Source organism: Rosa chinensis, chromosome 5, assembly GCF_002994745.2.
Source record: "Rosa chinensis cultivar Old Blush chromosome 5, RchiOBHm-V2, whole genome shotgun sequence".
NCBI lineage: Eukaryota > Viridiplantae > Streptophyta > Magnoliopsida > Rosales > Rosaceae > Rosa > Rosa chinensis.
In genome coordinates this window covers 44,331,973-44,359,746 of record NC_037092.1, presented here as the reverse complement: position 1 = coordinate 44,359,746, position 27,774 = coordinate 44,331,973, and the positions used below count along the sequence as shown (strand labels likewise).

Genomic DNA, 27,774 nt, shown 5'->3' with positions numbered 1-27,774 from the left:
GCCTGCCCTTCCCTGCCACGAAGTCAGCATATATGCTGCTGAAATCCTTGCACACTGAGTATTCCCTTTTGAACGATTCAAACCCCACGACCTGAATAGCTGTAGAGGCTAAAAGGTAAGTCACTCGACTGAGTGCATCAGCAGCCTTATTTTCAGCTCCAGATTTATGCCTGATAACAAAAGAATACTCTTGTAGAAAGGAGACCCACTTGCCATGTCGGTGACTGAGCTTCTTTTGGGAGTTGATATACTTAAGTGCCTCATGATCAGAGAATAAAACAAACTCTTTTGGTATGAGGTAGTATCGCCAATACCTAAGTGCTTGGATTACTGCATAAAATTCTTTGTCGTAGGTGGAGTATCTCTTTTTAGCTTCATTCAATTTTTCACTGAAGAACGCAACAGGATGCCCTTCTTGACTTAATACACCTCCAATTCCTACATGAGACGCATCACAAGTGACCTCAAATACTTTTGTAAAGTCTGGAAGGCTTAGGACTGGAGCTTTAATCATTTTCCTCTTGATAGCCTCAAATGCTAGAGATGCTGCTTTGTCCCATTGAAACTGACCAGCCTTCATGCAATTAGTAATAGGTGCCATTACCATACTGAAATTCCTTATGAAGCGTCAGTAGAACGTTGCTAAACCGTGAAAACTTCGAGTCTCTTGCAAAGTTTTAGGAACTGGCCACTCCACAATTGCTTTAACCTTAATTGGGTCGACCTCAACACCTGCAGAGGAGATAATAAATCCCAGAAATACAACACTTGGCTTCATGAAAGAACACTTCTTCAGGTTTAGATACAACTTCTCTTGACAAAGAACCCTAAGAACTTGCCCCAAGTGATTGAGGTGCTCCTCCCTTGTTCTGCTATATATTAAGATATCGTCAAAGTAGACAACCAAGAACCGACCAATGAAGGGTTGTAATACCTGATTCATAAACCGCATAAACGTACTAGGTGCGTTGGAGAGACCAAATGGCATCACTAACCACTCATACAACCCATCCCTTGTCTTGAACGCAGTCTTCCATTCATCTCCAGGCCTAATCCGTATCTGGTGGTAGCCGCCTTTTAGGTCGAGTTTCGAAAACTGACTTGAACCAGCCATCATATCCAACATGTCATCGAGCCGCGGAATAGGAAATCGATACTTAATAGTAATCTTGTTGATAGCGCGACTATTAATACACATGCGCCAACTACCATCCTTCTTAGGTGTTAACAAAGCTGGAACAGCGCAGGGACTGAGACTGTCACGAATAAAACCCTTAGATAATAATTCATCTACTTGCCTTTTGAGTTCGGCATGTTCACTCGGGTTCATGCGATAGGCTGGAAGATGAGGCAATTGTGAGCCTGGAATGAAATCTATGGCATGCTGAATAGAACGCATAGGGGGAAGCTCGTCAGGCAACTCCTCTGGAGCCAAATCTGAAAAACTGGATAATAATTCGGTTAACTCCGGATTTTCTGGGCAAACTGGAGAATTAGGGACAGCGGTGATTCCCACAGTTTCTTTTGCCACTACGGCATATATGACCCCAGCTTCTTCACTCTCTACTTGAAATTTCTTCTTTGTGAGAATATGAAGAGATTTCTTGTTACTCCCTACGCCTTTAGATGCCTTTCCCTTGTACTTTGCCATTTCAGCAGCTTGCATTGGCTTCAAGACCACCTTTTTCTTGTTGAACAGGAAAGAATATGTATTTTCTTTACCATTATGGTTCACATCCCGGTCAAACAGCCATGGCCTTCCCAGAAGAATGTGAGCTACCTTCATGGGGACCACATCACACCAAATAGAATCAGTGTAGTCACCACAAGAAAGCGAAACAAGGCACTGTTGAGTTACTGGAATTTGGGTGCTATCAATCCAAGCTACCTTGTATGGTTGTGGATGTGGTTGTGCTTGAAGTTTAAGGCGTTCAACCGTTGAGCTTGAGACAACATTCATACAACTACCGCCATCAATAATTAGCTTCTGAGCTTTATCCCCACAACGAACTAACATTTGAAAAATAGCTGTTCGACTCCAGTCTTCTCCCCCCGTTTTAGGAGCTGCTAGCACACGTCTCACGACAGAGGAAAGGGAAGTGTCATGGTCTTCTTCCTCGAGATCATCTGCATCGTATTCCCCATAGTCGAAGTCATCGTTTCCCGCCTCATGCTCTGGTTCTGCCTCTTGCTCTATTCCAATATGCAGATTCTTCTTTGGACATTGATATCCCATGTGACCTGGTTGCCCACACTTGAAGCAAACCCTTGATTCAATGGCCTTTGAAGAAGAGGGTTTAGAATCTGGTGCTCGATTGGATGATGGGTTTCCTGTCCTTGTCTTAACAGCAGCCTCAAAATATTTTCTTTGAGCTGTGTCATTACCCTGACTCCCAGATTTCCTCACTGTGGTGTAACCCAAATATTCTTCCAAGTCCAAAGCAACTTGGAAAGCATGTTCTACGCTGTACACTGGTTGTCGAATCATCTCCATCTTTATGTCAGGTCTCAAACCAGCCTTGAACCTTGCAAGAGTTTGTCTAGAGTCTTCTACAATCTGACTCCTTGTCTTTAACTCGTCAAACTTTTGCATATACTCAGATACTGACATGCTGCCTTGCTTGAGAGCAATGAGCTTATCGCACAGTTTGTCAAGATAATTAGGTGGCATGTATTTCTCACGCAACTTGGCCTTCATCTCTTGCCAAGAGCTGATTGGTGGTTGTCCCAATCTCATAGTATCACCTTCAACACCAGCCCACCATACTTTTGCCAAGAGTACCAGTTTCATCTTAGCAAACCTCACTCGCCGTTCATCATCCATGTCATACCAATCAAAGTACTCCTCGATTCTAGCAAGCCAATCTGAAAACACAATAGGGTCAGTTTTCCCCTCGAAATCGGGCACTTCAACCTTAACTTTCTTGGTAATATCTCCAGCAGTATCCACTTTGTCAGGCACACTACTAAACTCAAGGTATTCTTTGACCCAATCCCCAAAAGATTGCTTGTTCTGGGCCTGCTCTTCTTTGTCATCAGTGTTGGTTTCCTCAACTATAGTATCTTCTTCTTCATCTGCCTTATCAGTTGCGGAAGCTTTCCCACGATCTTCTAACTTTCTGATCCGAGTGTCCATTGATTCACTCCGAGTGTCCATCGATTCAAGTTGCTCAACAATCTTTAGTAACAAACCATCTCGCTGGTTGTCAATCAGACGCCCTCTGAAGTTTCTCCCTGATCGTGTAGCCATTGGATCAACCTGGCTCTGATGCCAAAATGATGCAGGACCAATACGTAAACTGTAGAACTGAGGTTGCTGTAGAGATAATCTGCAGTAGGCTAAAAACAGAAAGGTAACTACTGGAATCACACCAGTAGGTTCTAGGAGTCACACCTAGGAAGGGGTTGAGTCACACAACCAAGGATAGCAAACGCTGTCAGTTTTATTAATCTTAATCTGAAAATAAAAGACTACAAAGGCTTCAATATATAGAGAAGCTAAAATAACCCTTGAACAATTAGGACCAAGTAATCCTAACATCCCTAGGCATAAGAAGATTCCCTAAAAATATCTCCTAAGAATAAAACGAATCCTAATAAGAAAAGAAATCATAAAACTTTCCAAAACTTTCCAAATACTTGCTGACCCCAAATCAGTCAAGTTCCCATGTTGACACATCATCACCTACTGAGTGCCAGATCAAGGCTTGAGCCTTGGAACCTTCTTTGCCACGTCTCTTATAGACTTTCAATGGCCTCTGCCATGTAGATCCTCCATCAACTTTACATGTAAAACGCAATCCAAAATTTAGATTAGCGTCTTCAATTTTAAAACTATCATGAAAGATGGAATATGATAGCCTAAGCAAACTGTGTAACATTGTTCCTTTACAGTTTGTTTCAACATCTATATCAATAAATAAGCAAAACTGTATTTCCAGTCCGTTTGCTTTTTAAAGTTATGTTTTACGATACCATGAGGGAATCCTGTAACTACATAGACCATGAATTTTGATACCTCAGAGTACAATTCATTGAGCTCTTTTAGGTCTCAATGGTTTAGTTGCAATGTTGCATAGAAAATTGGAGGTACATTCTAATTCATGGTTTTGTAATAACCATCTTACATTGAAAGTATATAGGAATTGAAGTTGATGGTTCCATATGGTTTTGTAATAACCATAGGTCAGGATTCTTTTTCTCATCGGTTTTTGGCGGATATTGAGGGCATAATTCTAGTAGTGGTCCGGGAAGACAAGAAATAGAGGTGTTAAGAAATGCAATTGCACAAAGTTTAATGAATGCATCTACTAGTTTCATTTAGTTGCAAATTTCAAGTGACTTTAATTTATTTTGTGTAATTGTTCCCGTTGAACTATGGTCGGGAAATTAATCCAAATATTCTATATTTATTTTTTGTAATAGTAAAACATAATATGCATATTGAAGGGTTTAATTTATTCGGTCCAACCAAGGGTAGAAGAATAATACATGAGAAATTTTTTCATTTGATATGGTTACATAATCAAAAAACAAAATTATGTATTTTAGTAGCATATCTTACTATGTATGCCCATTTTGGTAATTATTCATGGCCAAAACACTTTTGCCTTGCAACTTACCAAACACTTAGAAATTGCTTTTCGTTCTCACAGCACTTTTCAAAACAGTTTACCAAACACCTCAGCTGCTTCTTCTCACAGCAAGTTCGGAAGTGCTTCCTCTCACAGCAAGTTCGAAAGTGTTTCCTCTCACAGCACAGCAATCCCAAACTAAGCCTAGGTTTTGTTGTAGTGTGTGAGTTCAACCTACTTTATTTCGTGCAAGTTTCAATCTATTGAGTTCACACTCTTTCGAGTCAGTGTTGTAGTCTTGGATTCCAATGGGCATATGTATTTAGGTAGTTAATTTATTATTAATAGGACCCAGTCCCTAGTCGATTTTAGGGTGTGTGGTTTAGTATTTACCTGTTCAGATGTGATTGACATATCTTGGGATGGCTCATTCAACAATTTACTGTTCTTATCACATGGCCCAACTATTGTTAATTTTGCTTAATTTGATTTGGTTAGTTGCTCAATCTTGTTCTCATCGTTGATTCCATTGGCATGTTAGTCTCATATTTCAAGGGATGCATAGTTTTAGTTTATTGGTGGTTGTCTTCGTGGACATAATCACTTGGTATTGTAATTGCAGTCAGCTTCTAATTACAATTTATTATAATAAAATTTTAGTTTAATAAAAAAAAAAGGAAAATGTCCATTTGTCCAAATTTGAGCTACACTAAGAGCATTTTTAGTAGACTCTCTTTGTCTCCTTAGCTAATTTGGAGAGCATGCTTAGCTTTTTATCTATTTTAGCAGCTGCACCAGACTCCTAAGTGGCTCTCTATTATAACTTTTAGCTATCTCGCTCCTAAATATAGAGAGCGGGATGAGGCTCTCTATAATTTAAAACATTCTTTTTAAGTTATTTTATGTAATTTATAAATACATGTAAACTATTTAATATTCATTTAAAACATAATATAAATTCAAATCTAGTTAAAATAGAGAGCATTGATGCAGATGTAATTCTAAAGTGCCTAGCTGAAATGACTTTTTAGCTATTTTAGCTAAAATTTGACTTAAAAATGACTAGCATTGCTAAAGATGCTCTTACCCAAACATCTTATAAAATTACCCACTCACCCAATAAATTACATATGTTTTGCCCTAATATCCAATTAATTTTTTATTTTTTTTATTTTTGGGAAAATTTTTCCCTCTCTTTCTTTGTCAATTAGAGAGAGAAAAGTCATTGAAGACTTTGCCAAACTTCGTTCACCGGCCGCCGTAATCAGGCGTCAGGTTTTATTGCCTCCAAATAATACTCAATAAGCATTTATTGCCCCTATAAAAATTTATTGGGTTTTATTGGGTGGTAATAAAAATCTCCAGCGACCTCGTTGAGGACCTCTGACAACTTCTGGACTTATGATAGGAGTTCGATGTCCGAATAATAAACTTTATTGCCCCCCCCCCCCCCCCCCCCCCAAAAAAAAAAAAAACCAAATAAATTTTTATTGGAATTAAACACAAGTAAAACAAATAGTATCGAGTTGACTTTCTCCCTATCTCTGAGCGTGGAGAACAAAGCCCTACGATCGCAGTTTTAGACCAAAAGATCGCCCTCGTCCGGTGGCGACCTAGGCATCTAGGCTAGCCTTTTGGCCTCGCCGATATCGTGCGGTCTGTTGCTGGATGGGGGATGAAAGTTAACATTTCAGGGAGCTCCTATGAGGGGTCTTGCTTGAGTTTTTGCAGGTTGGCTTAGGCTTCAGGCTTGGCGTGAAATCTCTATGATGCAGTGGCTACTTGGGTGGAATCGGGACATCGATTTGCTGCTGGATGGACGACCTTCCTGGAATGGTTTCCTTTATGCTGCGGCATGGATTGCTGGCTTTGGATCGGGGCGTGTCGTGGTGATGTTGGGTATGGCGGCGTGGTTCCGAGTGATTTGGGTTGTGGAGATTGAATCGTGGTGGCGAGATCATGGCGGAGCAGGCGCAGCATGGTCGGCGGAGCGAGGCTGGATTAGTTTGCTGGCTAGGCGTGTGTGGAGATGAAGGTTGGGCCTGGACCCGGTCAGGCCTGCTAAGCTTTGCGTGGGCTCCTCTTTGGATTTGCATTGAACTAAATAAGTTGGGCTAGGGTTTTTTCCCTAGGCCCATCCCTATGTTAATTAGTTTATCTAATTACAATAATTTCCTTTGTTTTAGGAACCTATGCACTAATGTGCACCCAATGTCTCTTTAGCGTCTCTGGAGTAATACTGAAGGAGGATATCCGCTATCTCTACGTATTTGATTGTACAATGAGTAGGACTATATGTACATACCACTTGTGGGTACTACCACTAACTTCTAGTCTATCTATAAATGATAGCGGAATGGTATGTAACGGCCTATTCTGGCTTGTGATGAATATATTATTTCGCCTTCGTGGCATTACTCAAAAATAAATTTTTATTGGGGATAATAAAAGCCTCTGGTGACTTATAAGATCTCCGACGACCTTTTTGGGACCTCCTGCAACCACTGACGACCTGTGATTGGTGACGGGAGTCTGGAGTCCGATTTTATTGCCCCAATAATACTCGATAAACTTTTATTGCCCCGCAATAAAAATTTATTGGCAGTAATAAAAGTCTCTAATGACCAGGCAACCTCTCTAATGACCTATAAGATTTTCAACGACCTCTTTGAGAACCTATGGTGGCTAAAGTCCGCCTTCCGGTTTTATTTCCCCCCAATAATATCTAAAAAACTTTTATTAATTCAGTGTTTAGAGCGCCCATTGCCTAGGATCCATGTCCTGGGTTCGAGTGACCATGGGGGTAGGAGTGAAATCCTTTGATCCTCTTTTAAAAATGAAGAAAAAAAAATCTAATATACTTTTACTGGCCCCCCTGTGATGACCTGGTTTTCTGTTATTTAAATTTGGTATTTAATAATGGACCAGTTGTACGAATATTTGTTATTGTGCTTTATTCGTAGGTTGTATGTGAAGTGGAATAGTTTTTGTACGTATAATTATTCGAATTTCACAGTTTATGGGTCGTGTGAAGTTTGACTTTTTATATGTTGGGATTCTTGGAAAACTTCCTTCACAAAAGTCGTAGAGCGCGTCGATACGAGTTCGTGGACATGCGGAACGCGTCAATCGGAGTTCGTATGAGAAAGTTATGGCTAGCCGAAGTAGTTTCCGTTTTAGTATAAATAGAGAAAAATCAGAAATTACTTCAGAAATTCATATTTCCATTTCCGGAAATAATTCTTTTCTCTCTTCTCTCTCTCATCTGCACCTTCAGAGTCAAAGTTTTTCGACTGACCCAACCCGAACCCGGCGATCCGACCCGGTCGGAACTCACAACTCCGGCGACCTCTTCCGGTGAAACGAGCCCAGATCAGTTCGCCTCCTTGCTCCGGTCGTCTCTGTGGTGGTCTCTATCGGCGATTCTCCTTCACGGCGGCGCTGCAAGGCGGCACAGGTTGAGGAAACCGGACCGGACCGGAAATCCTTGTTCCGACGTCGGCAAGGCTTCGAGTCTTCTTGGTTGAGCTCAGAGCAGCCTCGTCGATCGATCCTTGGAGGTTGTTTGGATCGATTCACGTGAAACCTTGTTCAACTCAGTTGGGATTACTGTTCACTGTTTATGAGGTAGTTTTCGATCCCTTAGGCTTGTTTTCTGACTTCGATCCAGTTATGAAAGTTCACAAGCATGCTTAGATGAAGCTTTTTGATGTTAGGAGTTTTGTGAAATATTGAGTTTTGGTCGGCGGCGGTGCGCCACCGCCTGTGGCGGCGTTCCGGCAGTGTTCTGGCTATGTATGGGACTGTTTCTGGTGTTATATGTCTTCTACTCGTCGATACGAGCATTTCGATATATAACATGCAAATTTTGGAGTTCGAATGGATTTGTTATGATTTTTGCAGTTTCATATCGATCGATTTATTTGATCCATGAGGATTCGAGCGTCCGATCGACTTGTGGTTTGGTCATATCGATCGTGGACGTATTCCGGAGACTTTGGGAGGTCTCGGATGTGGTTTTGCCTCGATTGGCGCCACTTTGGGGATTTTAGTTCAAAACAGGGGTTTCGGACTTAAATCAAATGTGAATCGTTACTAAGTGGAAACCGTTTGTGATTAGGTACTTGACGAAGTATTGGGACGGTTATTCTGTAGTTTGACTACTTATTCTGCATTGAAGACGCAACAGGAGTTTCAAGGTGAGTAAATCTCACAAGGACCTTTATGAACAGAAGTACCATTATTGTTTTGGCGTTAATTAATTAACTGCAAACTATAGTTGGTATTAGTAGGCATTCCTGAGCGAATGACTACATATACATATATTTAGATGAAATATATATATATATATATATATATATATCCTTGTGGATGATTGTGATGAATAATAATATGCATGATGGTGTTCATATTATTGTTGAATATGACTTTTCAGGAAACAATATTGTAGAAAAAGATGTTTTCTATTGTTTGAAAAGTATTGAGCTTGATGTTACATTTTTGAGTCAAGCGTGACTCATTTTAGATGTATTGGTCTTGTACCAAGGGTCACAGATGGTGAGCAGGAATTAGGAAAGCCGAAACTAGATGTTTGTAACATTTTTAGATCGGATGCAACTTACTTAACGTTGACCTTAAGACCAGATAGGGTCTAAGAAGATCTTATGTCACAGATGGTGATAGATCACAGATAGTGACAGGTTGCAGATGGCGACCTTGATGTTGATTTCATGACTAGACGGAGTCTGAAATCATATGTCACAGATGGTAACAGATCGCAGATGGTGATTAAGGCAGGAAATAGGAAATCACGTCCTTGGTAGGACGAGTGATTACAATTTTCAATAGAGTTCTAGTTTATCTGCCATGATAGCTTATGGGAGTAACGGTCGAGGTTGCTTGAGACTCATAGGTATGCAGCTTAAAGGAGAGTTCCGATGGCATTCTTCTTTAATTGTCTAGATGAGACTTGAATTGCTACTTGATGGTTAAGTTAGCAAATAGAGCACGGTCACAGCGGTGACTCATGTTGTCCTTTCTGTGGAAAGGACATGAAATGTTAGAAGGAATCATGGCTGCATGTTTCCTTAAGTAGATTGATGTGAGTTGTTGATTGATGTTCATGAGTTACTCATATGAGCTTGCAAAAGCTTACCGGGTTTGTTGTTTGGCAACCCCGGTGCACCATTCAAACGGTGTAGGGGCTAATCCTACAGGTCAGGAAAATTGTGGCTGAAGCTGAGGTAGCTTGTTGGCAGCAGGACGGGTAGGAAGCAAATTTTGTTGGCTTTGCCAGTATATGACTTCAGCTATGTAGTAAGCTCTGAGGAGCATTTACGTTTTATTTTGTGATGACAATTTAATTCTTAAATTTGTGTAATATATAACTCTGTGGAGCGAGTGTATGTTATCTTGGATGGTTCAGTTCCTCAGTAAGTACTTGTTTTAAGGGAAAGATGTTCCAGGTATTTGTATTGATGGCTGAACATTCACGCATGTATAATTATGAGATTATATATATCGATTTTTATTGTTGTTAAAAATCAGGGGCGTGACACCACCCCCCCCCCCAAATGACAAAACCCAATAAACTTTTACTGTCCCCGAATAAAAATTACTGAGTTTTATTACGGGTAATAGAAGTCTTCGATGACATCTCCGGTGACTTATAAGATCTCTAACGATCTCTTTAGGGATCTCCGGTAACCTCCAGCAACAGGTGGCCGGTGATGGAAGTCGGGCGACCGACGACCAAATTCCAACGAAGTCTCTAATGACTGCTTTTTAATTATTCAGAGGGTAAACTTGTCTTTTTACCTTAAAATGGGGTAAGTGGGCACATAATCTTTTAGTGGATTAAGTTGGCATTTCTTGGGCCAAGTCAAGAGCCCTAAAAAAAAAATTATTAATGTGTAACTACGAGATTTGCACAACATATACAAGGTTGAGCGTTTGAATACACTTACAATATGTACAATTAATGTCATGTTGTAAAATCTTGAGATTGTAGGCGTGTTAAGTCAAGATTTTGCTTTGGTGACCTATAACAGCACTGAGGAGCTAATCTCACTCACAGAGATATATATATATATATATATATACATATATATTTTGGACTAACACTAAATATATGAAAGATGCATATCAAGTTTAGAGAGGCTAATTTTGTTGCTGATAAGTTAGCTAGCTTTGGCCATTCTAGTAGGGATACTTCCATTTAGGGCTGTCAATTCCGACACGACCCGATAACACGACTCGAAACCCGCACGAAATAAAGCGGGTTGAACCCGCACGATTAAAAAGCAGGTCAGCCACGGGTCAACCCGCTATGACCCATTTAATAAATGGGTCGGCCACGGGTCAACCCGCCAACACGAAGTGAACCCGTATAACCCGATTATGCTATATTTTATCCTGAAATTTTAGACGTTGGGAGTATTTGATCATAAGATTAGACAATTTGAAATATTTTTCTTTATAATTATTGGATTTAATTATTTATGAATTATATATAATTATTTATATTCTTCGTCTTGTGGAGTTTTTAGCAAATTTAATCAATTTATGCATTTTTTGAGTTAAATGGTCGCATTGTTAACCCTTAAATGAGTCATTTTGTCAAACACAACACAACCTATTTATTAAATGGGTTAAGCGGGTTGGAAACGGGTAACCCGTTTAATAAATGGGTTGGGTTTGGGTTTAAATTTTTGACACGATTATTAAATGGGTTGGGTTTGGGTTTGTATCTTGAAACACGATAAATACCTTGACCCGACACGAACCCAACCCGACACGACCCATTGACAGCCCTACTTCCATTTGGTTTAATTGCCTCTTTCTTTCTGTGTTCTCAATTTTCCATTTGGATCAGCTAGAAGGTGGCGGTTTTAGAGATTTTGTCTTGCAAGTCTTTCATTCTTTGGATAAAAATAAAGCCAAAAATTACATTTGGGTTAAACAAGGTTCTTTTATGACACCAATTTTTTGAAAAGCAAACCCCTTGATATACTTTAGGAGATAAAGTCTTATGTGTAAGATGTGTGTAATACATAAAGGACAAGTGGAGCCTTAATAATAATTTCACTCTTGCTTGTTCACCCCTCCTGTGATTAACGTATTTTTACTGTATAATTTTATGATCCAATTGTTTGTGATGTATCCAATAATATAAAGATCATGAAATTATAAAGTGAAACTATATTTATCAATATGGTGTAGCTTTGTCAATTTAAGAAAATCAAGAGCACCCAACCTAGCTCTACTAGGGTTTGGGAATCAGCGGCCTCTTTGGTTTGTCGTTCCTGTACATGCTCCATCTTCATGGAGCCACTATCGGCTTTCAGCCTGTACCTAGCTGCTCTCGTCGCTCTCCACAGTAGCGATGGTGGTGCGATTGACAGCGGCAGTCTTCTGCAATTTCAAGGACGATTGGCGATGCTGATCTTGTTTAGAGGCTAGGCATTGTCGACGTCTTTCAGTGATGTTTATCTCTGCCAATCATGGTCTTCGAAGGATGTTCTGTGGATTATGAATGTTGAGAGATGGTGTTGTTGTGGTCTGTAGGTGAAAGTGGTGGTTCACATAGATCCGGTGACGATGGATCTAGTGATTGTGTAGCGTGCTAGGGCGGTGGTGTTATGTCTGATGGTGATAACGACTAGGTATCCTCTTCGAGCTTGGCTGTTTAGAGATTGTGGGATCTTGTGATATTGGATTCTAGTTTTGTTTATGCAGGTTGGTCTGATCTTTTTCTTCGAATTCTCCATGCCATTGGTGGGCTAGCAGTTAGGGATCGAACCGGTGGTGGTGTTGGGCTGGCTATCAAGGATCGTGCTGGCGGCTATGTAGAAGGATCCAAATCTGGGGTATGGGTGGGTTTTGCAAATGGGTCCAGATCTGGGATCTTGGTGGGGTTCAGGCTTGGACTACTGCCCACTATCTTTGGTGGGTTGTTTATCACTTGCTAGATTGGCTTGGGGCTCCTGTGCATTACTGGTATTGTATTCGAGACCCATGTCTATGGTATTTTTTTGTGAAAGATCGTCTGCAAACACGGCCATGTTTTGACAATCTTGGCCGGTTTTGATCTTTGGGTGGAAGATTTCCCTCTGGTCTACTCCAAATTGACTTTTGTCATTTTGTGCGTTGAATTTGCATGGGTAACCAATAACTATTCAATTCGCTACAAGGCTGCAATCCGTATTGTAAAATCAGCTCTACTTTTAGACGCTGCTGCTATTGCTCCTTTAATTTCCTTGTAGTTTTGATGCATTTTGTGCATATGTTCCTTTCGTATTGTTTAGTTTCTTTATGTATGCATTTTTCATCTTATCGTTGCATTCTTCTATAGTTCAATAAAAATTTTGACCTCTTTTTTATCAAAAAAATTATCAATGTGGTGCGAATGCTAAGAATTACACATAAATTTATTGTGATAGACATGACCCTAGAAAAACATAAAAAGTATTTATTAGTAGTCGTGTTTGAACTATAGACCACTAGATTGCTATCATTTGAACTTTTGGAGCCATCAAATTAGTACATGAACTCCAACAAGACACTAAAATGTGTACTTTCATATGTTCGGAATTCAAGCGTTTTGCATTGTGACCATTGTCTTTCTCCAAATTATTTTGGCGAATTTTTATTCTTTAACAAACCATATATGTTTCACCATATTTTTATTTTCGCTAATTTGAGTCTTAATTTTGATGCCCTCTTTCCAATTGTTTTTCCTAATTCGGTTTTTCTGGGTAAATCAGCTACTCATCGGTGATCATTGATTTCTAAATGGTTAGACATTCGAATTGGTAAGATTCCCTTTACTTATTTGGGGATTCTGAATTTCACTGGTCGCCCAAAGCGGCTTTACTTTCAAGGGCTTGCTGATAGGGTAAAAAGTCGTTTTCACAATGGCGTGGAAGCACTCTTTCTATGGCTGGTCGGGTAGTTCTTGTTAATTCAGTGATTAACAACATGTTCTCTTATAGTTTTTTGTATTTATGCCTGGCCTCATACAGTGTTATTAGATTTACGGCGGTGGGTAAAGAACTTTGTTTGGACAGGAAATGTGCTTACTAGTGGTTATTTGTCACGCCCCGAACCCGGGTCAATTTTTTTTAAATATTTCCGGAAATCCGAGGTGTGAGTAAAAATAAAAATAAACGAATAGAAAATAAAATCGACACTTTGTTAATTGAATTGACTTCTCAATTCAATATAAGGATAAATCCAACTCAAGATCACTAAGAGTACTCACTTCCGGAATAATGATCTTACATATACAAAACTCCAACTAACTCTAATTGCTTTCGATCACTAATCTTCATAGTTCTTGTGTTTAATAACCTGCAAGACTATTAATGGGTGAGCTCAACCTGTGGCTTAGTAGGGAGCTATTTCTCTTCACACAAAAGATAACCAAACAAATATCATATGGTATGCATGATGAATGCATGTTCTATTCCCCGTTAATTCACATAGCAGAATAAACTGAGCCTACATGTCTCATACCATGTATTTTACCACGAAGGTGACTCAGAATACCCAACTGTATGAAACTAACCCCCACCCAAAATCAATCCCCCTAACCCTCTTTTGCTAGTCATCTTGTCCATGCCCCTTTCGCTAGTCCTGAATTACCCTTTCAATCCTATACTAATTGCGCATTAACAATAGGCATACCTGGGATCTGGTACCTGCTGAGGTTATGGACTCAACTACGCAAAAGATAAATTTCAAACTTTCTTATACCGATAACATTACACATATCACCATTGGCACCCTTATACTTCATATGTACTCAATGGATGATGCATCAATTGATAATATATACTTCTCAATGTAATTGCATCAAATATACATTCATTCCATAACAAACATGTCAGGCAACATATATGCATACAATATAATTGAGTAGAGGTTCCCCAAATCCCCCTACCTGGATTCCAAGCTATTGTATAGATACACATTCTTGCATAAAAAGTAAATATCCAAGTACAATTCACATTTTCTATGCATAAGCACATAATTTATTTTAAACACAAAGCTATGATTCTGACTAAAGAACATACTTCAATATCGAGCTTATGTCTTAAGAAAATGGTACCTAAAATCTCAAGCCATTTAGATTTCATTTGAAGTGCTAACTAACCAACCAAAATGTCTTGCAGATTTCTTATGACGAAAGACAGATATGGCTAGCCAATTTCACAATGACTTAACTATATGAAATAAAGTCTAAAAGTGGTGTCATAAGTTTGTTAAGAATGCCTATGTTCAGTTTGTGAACAAGTTTGAATAAAGGAAACTATTGAAATCAAATGAAACAAACAGAAACATAGTGACAATTGAAGAATTTCCTGATGCAGACCCTCAACTTCGAAAAATCATAACTTACTCTAGAAAAGTCTTTTTCATGAGATTTCAATTCTGAAATGATCTTTGAGATGTCTACTGAAACTTTTATGAAGACACCAACTTCAAATACCCAGCCGAAATGTACAGTTTTTAGTAAAAAGAAAACTGGGTCAAAAACAACAGATTGCAGACCTCTGTTTTAACCTCAAAATTAACCACTGAATCTTACATGAAATTGTATGAAACTGTACAGATATCAAGCTTACATTATAAGCTTTCAATACACGCAAATGGTTTCTAAAATGAAGGTCTAGATCAAAGGATATGTTTGCTCAAAGTTAACTAATGATTATAATGCAGAAACTTGTTCTAGCTTTCTCCAATGCCTACAAACTAATGTTTGAGGTTACTGCTCAGTCTAAGGTTGTTAAACTGATGCATATAGGTTCTTTGATCAGTCTAACCTTTTGTTGTTAAGACAAAATAAGAATTCTAACCCAAACAGCAACCTAAGAATTTACTCAGGACACCCACCTTAAGAAAGCCATCTTTCTTATCATCTTAATCTGTTTCTATGCTTGCATTCTGTTTGAAAATCATTTAGGTTACTAATTGTACAGAAACTTAAACCCATTTAGACAAGAGCTAAGCTAAAAATAATAACGAGAATAACAATTGGAATAGCTTATAGGATTGAATTCACCTTTGAATCACATTCAGAATATAAATCAAACTACTCTTGTTAATTCCTCCTTCCTTCACTTCAGGTATCTCTCTCACGTCTCATGTTTCTCTCTTCTATTTTCTCTTCCAATCCTAATTCTGTTTCTTCTTTCTTTTCCTCTAATCTCCTCTATTCTATCTTGATCTCTCTTTTTTTTTTTTGTTTTCTTCTTTTCTTTCATGCTCCTAATCTCCTATTCCTCACGTCCTCTATTTTCTCTCTTTAGTTTCCTTCCTGTTTGTTTCTTTCTTTCCATTCTACTCCAGCCCTTCTCTCTATCTCCCTCACTCTCACGTTATGTTCTATTGTACAGTCAATATGAATAAGGTAGATAGCTCCTATTTATACTAGTCTTATAATAAAATCTGCATAGATGTGTTTGTCCATACCTATCACTTAATGACTTAATCACCAAGCATTCAGTAGATATACTTGTACAATCCTATCTCTTAATAGAAGCCTTCATTAGTAAGTATTGCAGAGATAGGTATGAAAGCTCTTATCCCTTTATAACTTAATGACCAAGGTTATATATAAAAACATATATGAAGAAGATAAGCTTTATTTCTATAATATGGGGATATCCAAGTGATAGCAGTAGACTAGAAGTTTTAATGATAGATAAATAGAGCTTAAGCTATAAATTGAGAGATGTCACCTCGAGCTACTAGCTAGCTTAGTCTACAGGTTCATCAACACCTATAATTCCTAACTTTGCATAATCACCTAAATAGATCATACTTGCTCACACTTGGATATGAACAATGACTAATAAGAGATTCATTGATTGGGTTTATAAGGTCTCATCCGAAAATGTTTAAACCAATTGAGTAAAACTAGCTTCCTCACAAGTCTACATGTAATAGGTAATAGACTTCTCGAACACACACACACACAAGCTATGGCGTCTTACTACTGATTGGTTTAATTGTCGAGCTACTCTTGCTACTATGAGTGTAAAAGTTTCACATATTTTTTGGGAAGGTAATAGTGTTGCTGATTGCTTAGCTAATTTTGGTGTGGATAATGTGGGAGTTCATTGGTGGGATTCGTGTCCTACTTGTGTAATTGCAGCCTATTCCCATGATTTAACTAGTTTTCCCAACTATCACTTCATTTTTTGAATGATCAGTGGCTGTCTCCAGGTTTTGAATCTATGGACCAATCCGGAAGCTTTCCCTGCTATTCTCTTAATTTGAAAGCTGCTGCTCTAGTTTTGGCTCAGTTTGTGGAGCTACTTTGCTGCGGGTGGTGTACCTTATCTTGACTTATTCTTCTCTTATTGCCTTCTTCATATGTGTAAGGAAACCAATCTGTCATATCTTCTATATTAAAGCTGATTGTCCTAGATGTTAGCTGTAGCTTTCCTTCTATGTAATATAGGTAGTAAATCAGTTCCTGACTTGTAGGAACTAATTGTAATCACACTTGTATAAAGGAAACGTTTCTGTATCAATGAAATTACTACTTCAGCCTATTGATTTCTCCTTCTTTCATGGTATCAGAGCAGGACTAGATCCTGACTCTTCTCATCTGCTGCACTCTAACATCTCGTGTAGCCTAACCTTCATTCCCTCATCGTTCAAGCCAACATGGTCAACGACGATGTCCTCTCACCACCACTCAAGGATCACGGCAAATCAAAGGCCGATTCCTCCAATCCTCCTACATCTGAGATGTCAAAATCTGACCTCTCTAATCCCTTTTTCACACATCATTCAGATCATCCAGGTCTAGTCCTAGTCTCTAAGCCACTGAATGGAGACAATTATGCGGGATGGAAAAGGGCTATGACCTTAGCTCTGAATTCTAAGAACAAACTTGGTTTTGTGAACGGCACAATAAAGGCTCCCTCAGAAGAGACAGACCCAGAAGGCTATGCGACTTGGTCGCGTTGTAATGATATGGTTCATTCATGGATCATCAACACCGTTGATTCAGAAATCACTGACAGTGTCATCTACTATCCTACTGCTCACGAAGTATGGGAAGACCTTCGTGAGCGATTCTCTCAAGGTAACGCTCCACGCATCTTTGAAATTCAGCGAGAAATCGCTTGTTTTCGACAAGAGCAACTGTCAGTCTCAGCTTATTATACAAAATTGAAAGGCTTATGGGATGAATTAGCTACCTATTTAGAGATATCTCGTGGAGCGCAGGCAGAACAACAAAGACTCATGCAATTTCTAATGGGGCTGAATGATACTTACAGTTCTGTTCGCGGACAGATTCTTCTGATGAGTCCTTTGCCAACAGTCCGTCGGGCCTATGCAGCGGTCTCTCAAGATGAGAAACAACGTTCACTTGGCGCCTCTCATCCCGTTGCGGATTCATCTTCAAGCGCTGCAATGGCAGTGCGCACTCCTGGCAGACCCCCTTTCAATTCAGGGAGAGGAGGACGCTTTGAGAAGCATGATCGACATACCCAGCGTTCAGACCGTAGCTTTGCGTCCCAGGAAGGACGCCGTTTTGATACCGAACGGCGACAAGGCTCCGGCAGGGGGAGACCTCATTGTACCTATTGTGGAGATCCCGACCATTGGGTACAGACCTGCTATCAACTAATTGGGTATCCTCCAGGTCATCCTAAAGCGAGACAAGGCACAGGCTTTTCGAAGCAATCAAGAGCAGCTGCTCCTTCGGCAAATCAAGTCAGCGAGGTTGTTGAAAATGATAGTGGGCCGACGGTAACACTCACTGAGGCCCAGTTTCAACAGTTTATGACTGCTCTTAGTAATCAGACTTTAAAGCCCAATTCAAATACCAGCTCGGGTTCCAAAGCAAACGCCGTAACAAAACCAGGTTTGTCCAAGGTTGTTTCCCGCAATTGGATCATTGACAGCAGTGCGACTGATCACATTACTTCGTCTACGCAATTATTACACAAAAATAATAATTGCTCTTTACCATCTGTTTTATTGCCTAGCGGAGACAAACTTAATATTGCTGCTAAGGGATCATTACCTCTAAGTACCATGTTTTATCTTCATGATGTGTTATCTGTGCCTAAATTCAAAGTCGATTTATTGTCGGTTAGTCGATTGACGAGAGGATTAAATTGTTCAGTAACCTTCTTCCCATATTGGTGTATTTTACAGGATCTGGCTACGAGGAGGACGATTGGTTTGGGTGAACAACGCAACGGTTTATATTATTTGGTGGCATTAGCGACGGAGAAGTCCATGACCAGTCCTACCTTTCCCACCAAACGCCCGGCTTGTCATCTTACCATCACCTCCACCGATTTATGGCACAACCGCTTAGGACATTTATCATCCTCGTGTTTCGGTTTCATTGCTAAGAATTTTTTGCATGTTTCTGTTTCGTCAAATAATGCTTGCCACATATGTCCTTTGGCTAAGCAGAGTCGCTTACCTTTTCCTACTAGTACGATTTCCTCTGTCAAACCTTTTGAAATTATTCATTGTGATATTTGGGGTCGATATCGATTTCCTTCTCTTTCTGGTGCTCATTATTTTCTTACCATCGTTGATGATTATACACGTTTCACTTGGATTTTTTTAATGCGCCACAAAGATGAGGCCCAATCACTCATCAAACGCTTTTTTAGCTATGCTATCACTCAGTTTGATTCTCGTATTAAAACTTTCCGTAGTGATAACGGTGGTGAATTCCTGTCACTTCGCTCTTTTTTTAATGATAATGGTGTCGTTTTTCAACATTCTTGCGTTTACACGCCTCAACAAAATGGGGTTGTGGAGCGCAAACACCGACACATTCTTCAAGTGGCACGTGCTCTAAAATTTCAGGCACATCTCCCTTCTCAATTTTGGGGGAGTGTGCCCTTACCGCTGTCCATATCATCAATCGTTTACCTTCTCCTATCCTTTCTTTCACAACCCCTTTCGAACGTCTTTTTTCGAAACCTCCTTCCTTCTCTCATTTCCGTGTTTTTGGATGTTTAGCCTATGCTACTAACGTCCACCCCTCTCATAAATTCGATCAACGTGCCATTCCATCCATTTTTCTAGGCTATCCCATCGGTCAAAAAGCCTACAAATTGTTTGACTTGTCCCACAAAAAGGTATTTACTAGCCGAGATGTCAAATTTCATGAACACATTTTTCCCTTTTCTACTCGGTCCAGTTCTGTTGCCTCCTCCTTGGGCCCCCAACCCGGCCCTATTCCCTTGCTCCCTGACCCATTCACTTCACCCTCTGCTCTTGACTTTTCTTTCTCTCCCCTTGCTTCGACTTCTCCCAGTCCCCACCCTTCGTCGTCCTCCTCCCCAGAAACCGATCCCACCAACTTCCCCACCTCCTCTCCGCCGTCATCTTCGCCACCCCCACCGCCCCCTTTCCGTACCTATTCTCGTCGTCGTTCGACACAACCTCCAGTCAACGACACCGTTGTTCTCGATCCGTCTGACCCTCTGTTCCCTGTTTCTCCTTCTTCTCCGGCGCTGGCCTCTGCTCCTGTGCCGCAGCTGCCCTCAACCCCTCCTTCCCCATCACCTCTCCCTGCCGTGCCTATTCCTGCTCCCACTCTTGACCCCGACCCTGTTCCCAATCCCGATCCGGCTACTCTCCGTCGCTCCAGCCGCCAGCACCGCCCACCGGACCGCCTCACATATCATGTCTCCTCCAACCTTCCCTCAGACCACTCGTCCTCTTTGCTGCCTGGTCCGACCCGCGGTACCCGCTACCCCTTGGCCAATTATGTCTCCTATCATCGATATCTGCCATAACATCGAGCTTTCACTACAAAGATCAGTCATGTTACCGAGCCACGAACCTATTCTGAGGCTGCCGCCCATCCTGAATGGCAGGCTGCTATGCTTTCCGAATTACAGGCTCTTCAGGCCAACAGAACTTGGACACTGACTCTACTTCCGGCCGGTAAGGTCCCTATTGGCTGTCGTTGGGTTTATAAGGTGAAACACAGCGCCGACGGTTCCATTGAAAGGTATAAAGCCCGTCTCGTTGCTAAGGGTTTTACTCAGTTAGAAGGGGTTGATTATCAGGAGACTTTTTCACCCACTGCCAAGATCATTACTGTTCGTTGTTTGTTAGCTTTCGCTGCCGCTCGTGGTTGGCCATTGTTTCAATTGGATGTGAACAATGCATTCCTCCATGGTGATTTGACAGAGGAGATTTACATGTCTCCTCCGCCTGGTCTTCGGCGACAGGGGGAGGAGCATCTGGTATGCCGGTTACATAAGTCTTTATATGGTTTGAAGCAGGCTTCCCGGCAGTGGTTTGAGAAGTTTTCTGATGCGGTACGGTCAGCCGGGTATGTCCAATCTAAAGCTGATTATTCACTGTTCACTAGAAAGCATGGGGATTCATTTACTGCACTTTTGATTTATGTGGATGACATATTGATTACCGGGAATGATTTGGAGTCTATTGCTGCACTTAAAACTTTCTTACATAGTCAATTTCGTCTCAAAGATCTTGGAGAGTTGAAGTATTTTCTTGGTATTGAAGTTTCGACTTCTAAACGTGGAATTTTTATATGTCAACGTAAATATGCTCTGGAGATTATTGAAGACGCAGGGTTACTAGGAGCTGCACCTGCAGATACTCCCATGGAGAAAGGTTTAAAGTTGTCTGATCATAGTGATTTGCTCAAAAACCCCGGAAAGTACAGAAGGTTAATTGGCAGGCTTATATATCTCACTGTTTCTCGACCTAACATCACTTATGCAGTCCATGTCCTAAGCAGATTCATGAATCAACCCAGAAAAATGCATTGGGAGGCAGCATTGAGAGTGGTGCGTTATCTAAAAGGTGCTCCTGGACAAGGTCTGTTCTTTTCTTCCATTAATGATCTGAAGTTGAGAGCTTATTGTGACTCTGATTGGGCGGGGTGTCCTGTCACTAGAAGGTCTACCACCGGATACTTTGTCTTTCTTGGACCTTCTTTATGAAAGAAGGAGAAATCAATAGGCTGAAGTAGTAATTTCATTGATACAGAAACGTTTCCTTTATACAAGTGTGATTACAATTAGTTCCTACAAGTCAGGAACTGATTTACTACCTATATTACATAGAAGGAAAGCTACAGCTAACATCTAGGACAATCAGCTTTAATATAGAAGATATGACAGATTGGTTTCCTTACAATATGAGCTGGTCAATGGGGTCTATGGCTATTGTTTGTTTAGCTATTCAATTATGTATCATTAGTGCCTTGACTTTGTGGGATATGGTGTTGATAAAGAAACTTGGCTTGCTATGCACTTCAGTAATTGAAGTCACATTTGCAGAAGCACTGGATTCTGTCATTGGTTTCTGGTTTGTTGCTTTTTGGCCTCCAAAGGACTGTTTTTTTGTTGGTTCTTATTTTTGGGTGTCCTTAGTAACTCCCAAATTTTTGTTTTGGGTTGTTCTTTTTTGTTTTCGCGAGGGGTTTTGGTTTATGTCTCCCTCTCCCCCTTTGTACTTTTTTTCTTTTTTATTCAATAAAATTAAATAGAGGGACAGGCGGTGGGTTTCCGAGTGTAGTGGTCCCTTCCTCTTTACGGGGAGGGTAGGTGCTCTGTGCAAAGACCGCTAACAAGGTGCTAATATCGCCTAATCCTCTGTTTTAAATTCAAAAAAAAAAGAAAAAAAGAAGCTAAGCACAAACACAAACCAGACTCACCAAAACTCAGCATGATGAAAATTAATGACGTGGTCTATACTTATATGTCTAATCCTTGTAGCTAGCTAGCTAAGCTAAGCCTGTGCCTCTAATAAACAATATGCATGTTTCTAGTGTATAAGATTTTTTCTTCTTTTTGTATGTTTTTAGATCTAGAATTTTTTTTCCTATTATAAATCTATAAATAGTAACATAACCTTTATATATTTCTTTTTGTTGTTATTATTGTTATTCTCATTAAATTTATCAAAAAAATAAATAAATTAATTGTTCGCCTTAGGCCTTTTGAATCTTAGGACCGGCTCTGGAATTGTCTTTCTTCAAATTATTTTGGTGAATTTTTATTATTTAACAAACCCATATCTGTTTCACCATATTTTTATTTTCGCTAATTCGAGGATCTTAATTTTGATGCCCTCTTTCCCTTTTTTTCCCTAATTTCTTTGTAGGCCCAAATGAGCTAAGCACAAACACGGACCAAACTCAACAAAAATTGATTGTTTTCACAACATAATTTCAAGCCATTTACAGATGAATTCACAGTAGAAATAATTGATCATTTCACAGCAACAAGAACTAATTATTTTCACAACAACAAGAATACTACTCAAGTCAACCTAGGGCTTATGGTAGAATTCATTGATGATCAAAATATGGAGACATACAATAGCAATATGTTCAAGAGAAAAGAAAAGGATTGAAACGAGAGAGAGGAGATCCAAATTGCAAGAAAAAAAGACAGGGAGAAGAAACCCTAGAAAAAAGGTTTCATGTACCTAGATGTTAAGCTGCTTTGCAAAAAGAATATTGTGAAAATCTTTAGTGGAGAGATTGGATTTGTTTGGAGCTTTGGTATTTATACCTGAGGCTATACAATCCACAAGAGTCCACTATTTTATAAATTCTATAGAATTAGAAAATATCTTCAGATTTTTATGGAATTAAAATCTCCCTTTACAAATCTAAATTGAATACCCTAATACTTATAAAAACTCTTTAAAAGTCTTATTAAATCAGAATTGAATACCCACAGATTTTTCAAGTCCAAAAATTTTTGGGGTTTTGTCCATTTACACCATTTTTAGAGATTTTTTTCCCACTTACCCCATTAAGTTTTTTTAATTTTCTCTTACCCAAAACACTCAAAGGAGGTCTTCCCTAATACCCCATTAAGATTTTTTTTTTTTTTTTAATTTTTTTTAATACCATTTTACCCTTACCCCTTTGTTACTTAGAGAGGGAGAGAAAATAGAAGAGAGAGAAACCATGGGAGACTTCGCTGGAGCCCGGTCCCGGCAGCCGGAATCCGGCCAACTTTCGCCGGAATCCTGTCACCGGCCTCCGGATTCCGGTCACCGGCTGCCGCCCACCGGAATTTGCTGAAAATCTCACTGGAAAGTTTTTTTTTCCCCCAATAGACATCTATTGCCCCCCAATAGAATACTATCAACCATGTATTGCCCCCCAATAGATGACTATCAGCCATGTATTACACCCCAATAGACGACTATCAGCCATGTATTGCCCCCCAATAGACGACCAGCAGCAATGTATTGCCCCCCAATAGACGTCTATTACCCCCAGTAGGACTTTCAGTTGCCAAAATGAGAACTAATCTCCCTAAATTTAGACAAATAAAACTTTGATTACAGAAAAAAAACAAGGAGATTACATAAATTCAAAACGTCTATTGCCCCCCAATAGCCGTCTATTGCCCTCCAATAGAGGGGTAATAGACGTCAATTAGAGAGCAATAGACATTCAAAACTTTTTTTTTCCTTTTTCCTTTCCTTCTGTCCTGTTATTTAAAAAAAAAAAAACTAGAAATTGATTTGGGCACCCAGAGAAAAGCTCTGGGCACCCAATCACCTTTCTCCTCTGCCACAGCCTGGGTCGAGCACCGGCGGCGTCCAGGAGGCCACCGAAGACGTCGTGTGGTCGTCGTTGTCAGCGCCGGCCGAGCTGCAGCATAATCAGAGCAAAAGTCGACCAGCACCGGCGAGGCAGCTGGACGCGGTTGAGCTCACCAGCGAGTTGCACGGAATCTGGGCGTTGCAGCAGTTGGACGCGGTCGTTGTCAGAGCAACAGCGGTTGGACGCTGTCGAGCTCACTTGCGAGTTGCAGTGGAACCTAGGCGAGAGGTCGAACCTCGCTGGAGTTGGAGATCCGAGAGAGAGAGAGAGAGAGAGAGAGAGAGAGAGAGAGAGAGAGAGAGAGAGAGAGAGAGAGAGAGAGAGAGAGAGAGAGAGAGTTCAGATCGTGGAGAGAGGAGAGAGACATAGAGGCACGATGTAAATTCATTAATTAGCTTAGGGCGAAATTGTCATTTTGTTTTAAAATGGGCAAGTGAGAACAAAAATCTCTTGCTAGGGTAAGTGGGATAATTTTCCCTCATTTTGAGGCTTTGGGTCAAGGACCCAAAATTTTTTTAAAACACCTTAGAAGTCTAAATACAATACACCCCTAAAATCCTAAACTTTCAATGCCATAAAAGAGTTGATGATGTAACGTGTAAAGATGTTAAGTAATGTCATTTACCATGCCTACAAAGGTTAAGGCCTAGTTTGGGATTGATTCCCAACTTGCTTTTGAGCCTAAAAGTGCTTTTGGGCCTACATTTACCAAACACCATGTATGTCCTAAAGCTGATTTTGGGGGAAGTGAATTCTCTGAAAAGCTAGTTTCTGAGAAGCAGCAAATTGCTGCTTTGCAAAATTGCTTCTGCGGAACCTCTCCGAAAAAACACGGAGGGTTTAATGAAACTTAATGAACTGTCTATTTTGTCCTCGTTCTTTCCTAAAAATGACACTGAACGCAGCAGCCTTATCTCTTCCCTTCATTGCAGATACTTCCCTCTCTATCGTTCTCCTCTCCTGCTCCTTTCTTTGCAGTCAAATCCCTAACCCTAATCCTCATCGGCACAAATTGGGAGAGAAGCCCTCTACTTGTCCTCCCTTCGTCTCTGAGAAGCATCATCAGAAATACGAGAGGAGTTATTTTTGATTGTCTTCCCATCCTTTCCTCTCTACGGTCAACTATTCAAGCATTCTTCTGGTGTTCTTCAAAAGCATTCTTCTGATCAACTACTTCTCCTCCCTTCAACTATTCAAGCATCGTTCTCCAATTCTAAAAGGTAAAACCTCATACCAACTCTTTTACAGAACTATCTTTGTCTGGTTTTAGATTTGAGATTTTTGTTCATAGATGTGTTTGGTAGATTTTGGGCGTATGCTCTGATCCATTGAAAACCATTGTTCTTCGATCTCTTGATGCATGTTTTGAATTATTAGATTGTCATACATCATTTTGCTAGGATCCCCAAGTCAGGACCATGCTTGTCTGATAAATGGATATGGATGCTCCAAACCATTTATCAGATTGGTGGTTGTCTGTGTGTCACTTTGGTTGCATCTTACCTTTCTCAAAAGCACGTTTCATTTTTCTCTTTTAATCCAACTTTAGTTGATTCTTAGTTACTCTCGTGGTGCTCAGTAAGCTTCAATAATTACATTAGGATGCTTGTTTTCTAACATATTTGTTCTATATATGCTAGCAAAGAACATGACACAAACTTTCTTGTTCATTCTGCAGCGGAGAAGTTATCAAATAATTTGGCATAGTTTGTAGTGATCATATGGGTGTTTTTAGTGCTTATATTGACGTCGACTTACACTGCAACATTAGCATCAATGATGACTGTGAAATAGATACAGTTAAACTCAAGAGGAAACGATATAGCTAGGTTACCAATCGGGTTCCTTAGGGGTTATAGTGAACCTGAATTTCAATCAAAGGGCTTAAGCCATATCGTTCAAGTAAGAGTATTTTGTTGGTTTATCAAAAGGAAGCAAGCATAATGGTGTTTCTGGGGTTATTGACGAGGTTCCAACATAGTATGCAGTAGAACTGAACAAAACTGCTGCATGTTACTTCCTATGCAATTATACATATATTCTGTCCGTTAGCCACTAATACAAATATAGTTATTCGATACATTTGTTGATAGATTCTGTTGTTCAGAAAATCGTTTGCATGTGCTTAATATTGTGATGTCAAAATTCTGTTTTGGGTAGTAGTTAACTAAGTCCTCACTTAATTTATATATAGGCTTGTATTGTAAAGGCAATGACATGCAGTTTTGTTCATGAGTATATATAATGCTCCCTTCATGCTCGTTTTTATTTAGAATACTTTCATTTTTTCTGCTCTTTCTTCTGTATATATCATAAATCATGGTTTCATATGCAATTGATTACTTATTCAAGCCAGAAATGAAAATAAACTGCAGAACAGAAATAGTAGCAGATAACGTACTAATCTACATTAAATAACACTCACAACTGTACTAAATCACTGCAGGTTGTCAACATAAGATTTTCTAGAAAAAAGATATGATTCAAAGGATTTTACCAGCATGCCTGAACCATTTCATGGTTGTTTGGAATTTGAATTCATTGTAGATGTCATTGCCTGAACCATTTCTCAGTTGCTATATTATAATACTGTGTTGTGATTTTGCAAAGTTCGATATGAATGCTACCACAGTTGTCTTCAATTATGTGCAATGAAACTCGGTGTGTCCCCTAATTACTTGAATTTTCTGTTATTTACATGTTCAGTGGATTTATTGATGTGTAATATATTGATCTCTGTGTCATTGGATTGGTTTGGAATGTTCTTCTTTCATCACAGATTGATATGTATATTAGGACTGATGTTGTTTTCCTATATAATATCAGGTCATGCTAAAGATCAAGTTTAATTGATATATGAAAGTGCAGCAATTTGAGAGTTTGAAGAGGAGGCAGTAGTGTGTACTTTTTAGTTCTCATTTGGTTCCCTTTAAGATATGTTTACAGTACTTTTGTAAAACGATAAATCATGAAGTTTGTAGTTTTTCATAATTGAGACCTTAATCCATGGGCCTTGTACTATTTTTTTCCCCCTTGTATTGCTTGGTTCTCATATCTATGGTTGTTCAGTTGCTCTTTGACCAATAAAGAGCAGCAAAGATGGTAATGGGAATATAATAAACCTTCAAATGTGATAGAAGGGCTGCTGAATTGGAAAAATTTACATACATTAAAGAAATGTTGTTTTGATTACTAATCTTCAGTAGTTGGTGCTTGTTTCGCCGAATTGGTATTTAAGTTCTCCAACTGATTAGTTTATAGATTTCCAGCCTGTTCTTACATACAAGCTATGTTGACTGACCTAAACATAGGAAATGGCTATTATGTGCAGTTAAAATCACTGTTGTTTTCAAGTCATCTTAGAGAAAATGATGTGCATTTGCTAGATCATTTGCAGTAACATATAATAAAGGTACATAACAATGATCATAAGTTCATAACTTAATTACACAGAACTGTTGAACTATGATAGGGAAATTAATCCAAATATTCTAGACTTATTTTGTGTAATAGTAAAACATAAAATGTATATTGAAGGGTGTAAAGTAAATCTTTTATTCGGTCCAACCAAGGGTAGAAGAATAATACATG

At 39.6% G+C, this 27,774-nt stretch overlaps 1 protein-coding gene and 1 long non-coding RNA gene across 2 annotated transcripts; one reads left to right on the top strand and one right to left on the bottom strand.

Annotated features, from left to right (window-relative positions):
- Positions 1 to 628: 628 nt before the first annotated feature.
- Positions 629 to 3,250, bottom strand: LOC112203910. Its single transcript, XM_024344809.1, has one exon. It carries the CDS (start codon positions 3,248 to 3,250, stop codon positions 629 to 631), a length of 2,622 nt encoding a protein of 873 aa, XP_024200577.1.
- A 21,734-nt stretch (positions 3,251 to 24,984) lies between these two features.
- Positions 24,985 to 27,357, top strand: LOC112164978. The gene is made up of 2 exons (XR_002922570.2): positions 24,985 to 25,403; positions 27,010 to 27,357. It is a non-coding gene; the product is annotated as an uncharacterized LOC112164978 (long non-coding RNA).
- The last annotated feature ends 417 nt before the right edge of the window (positions 27,358 to 27,774 follow it).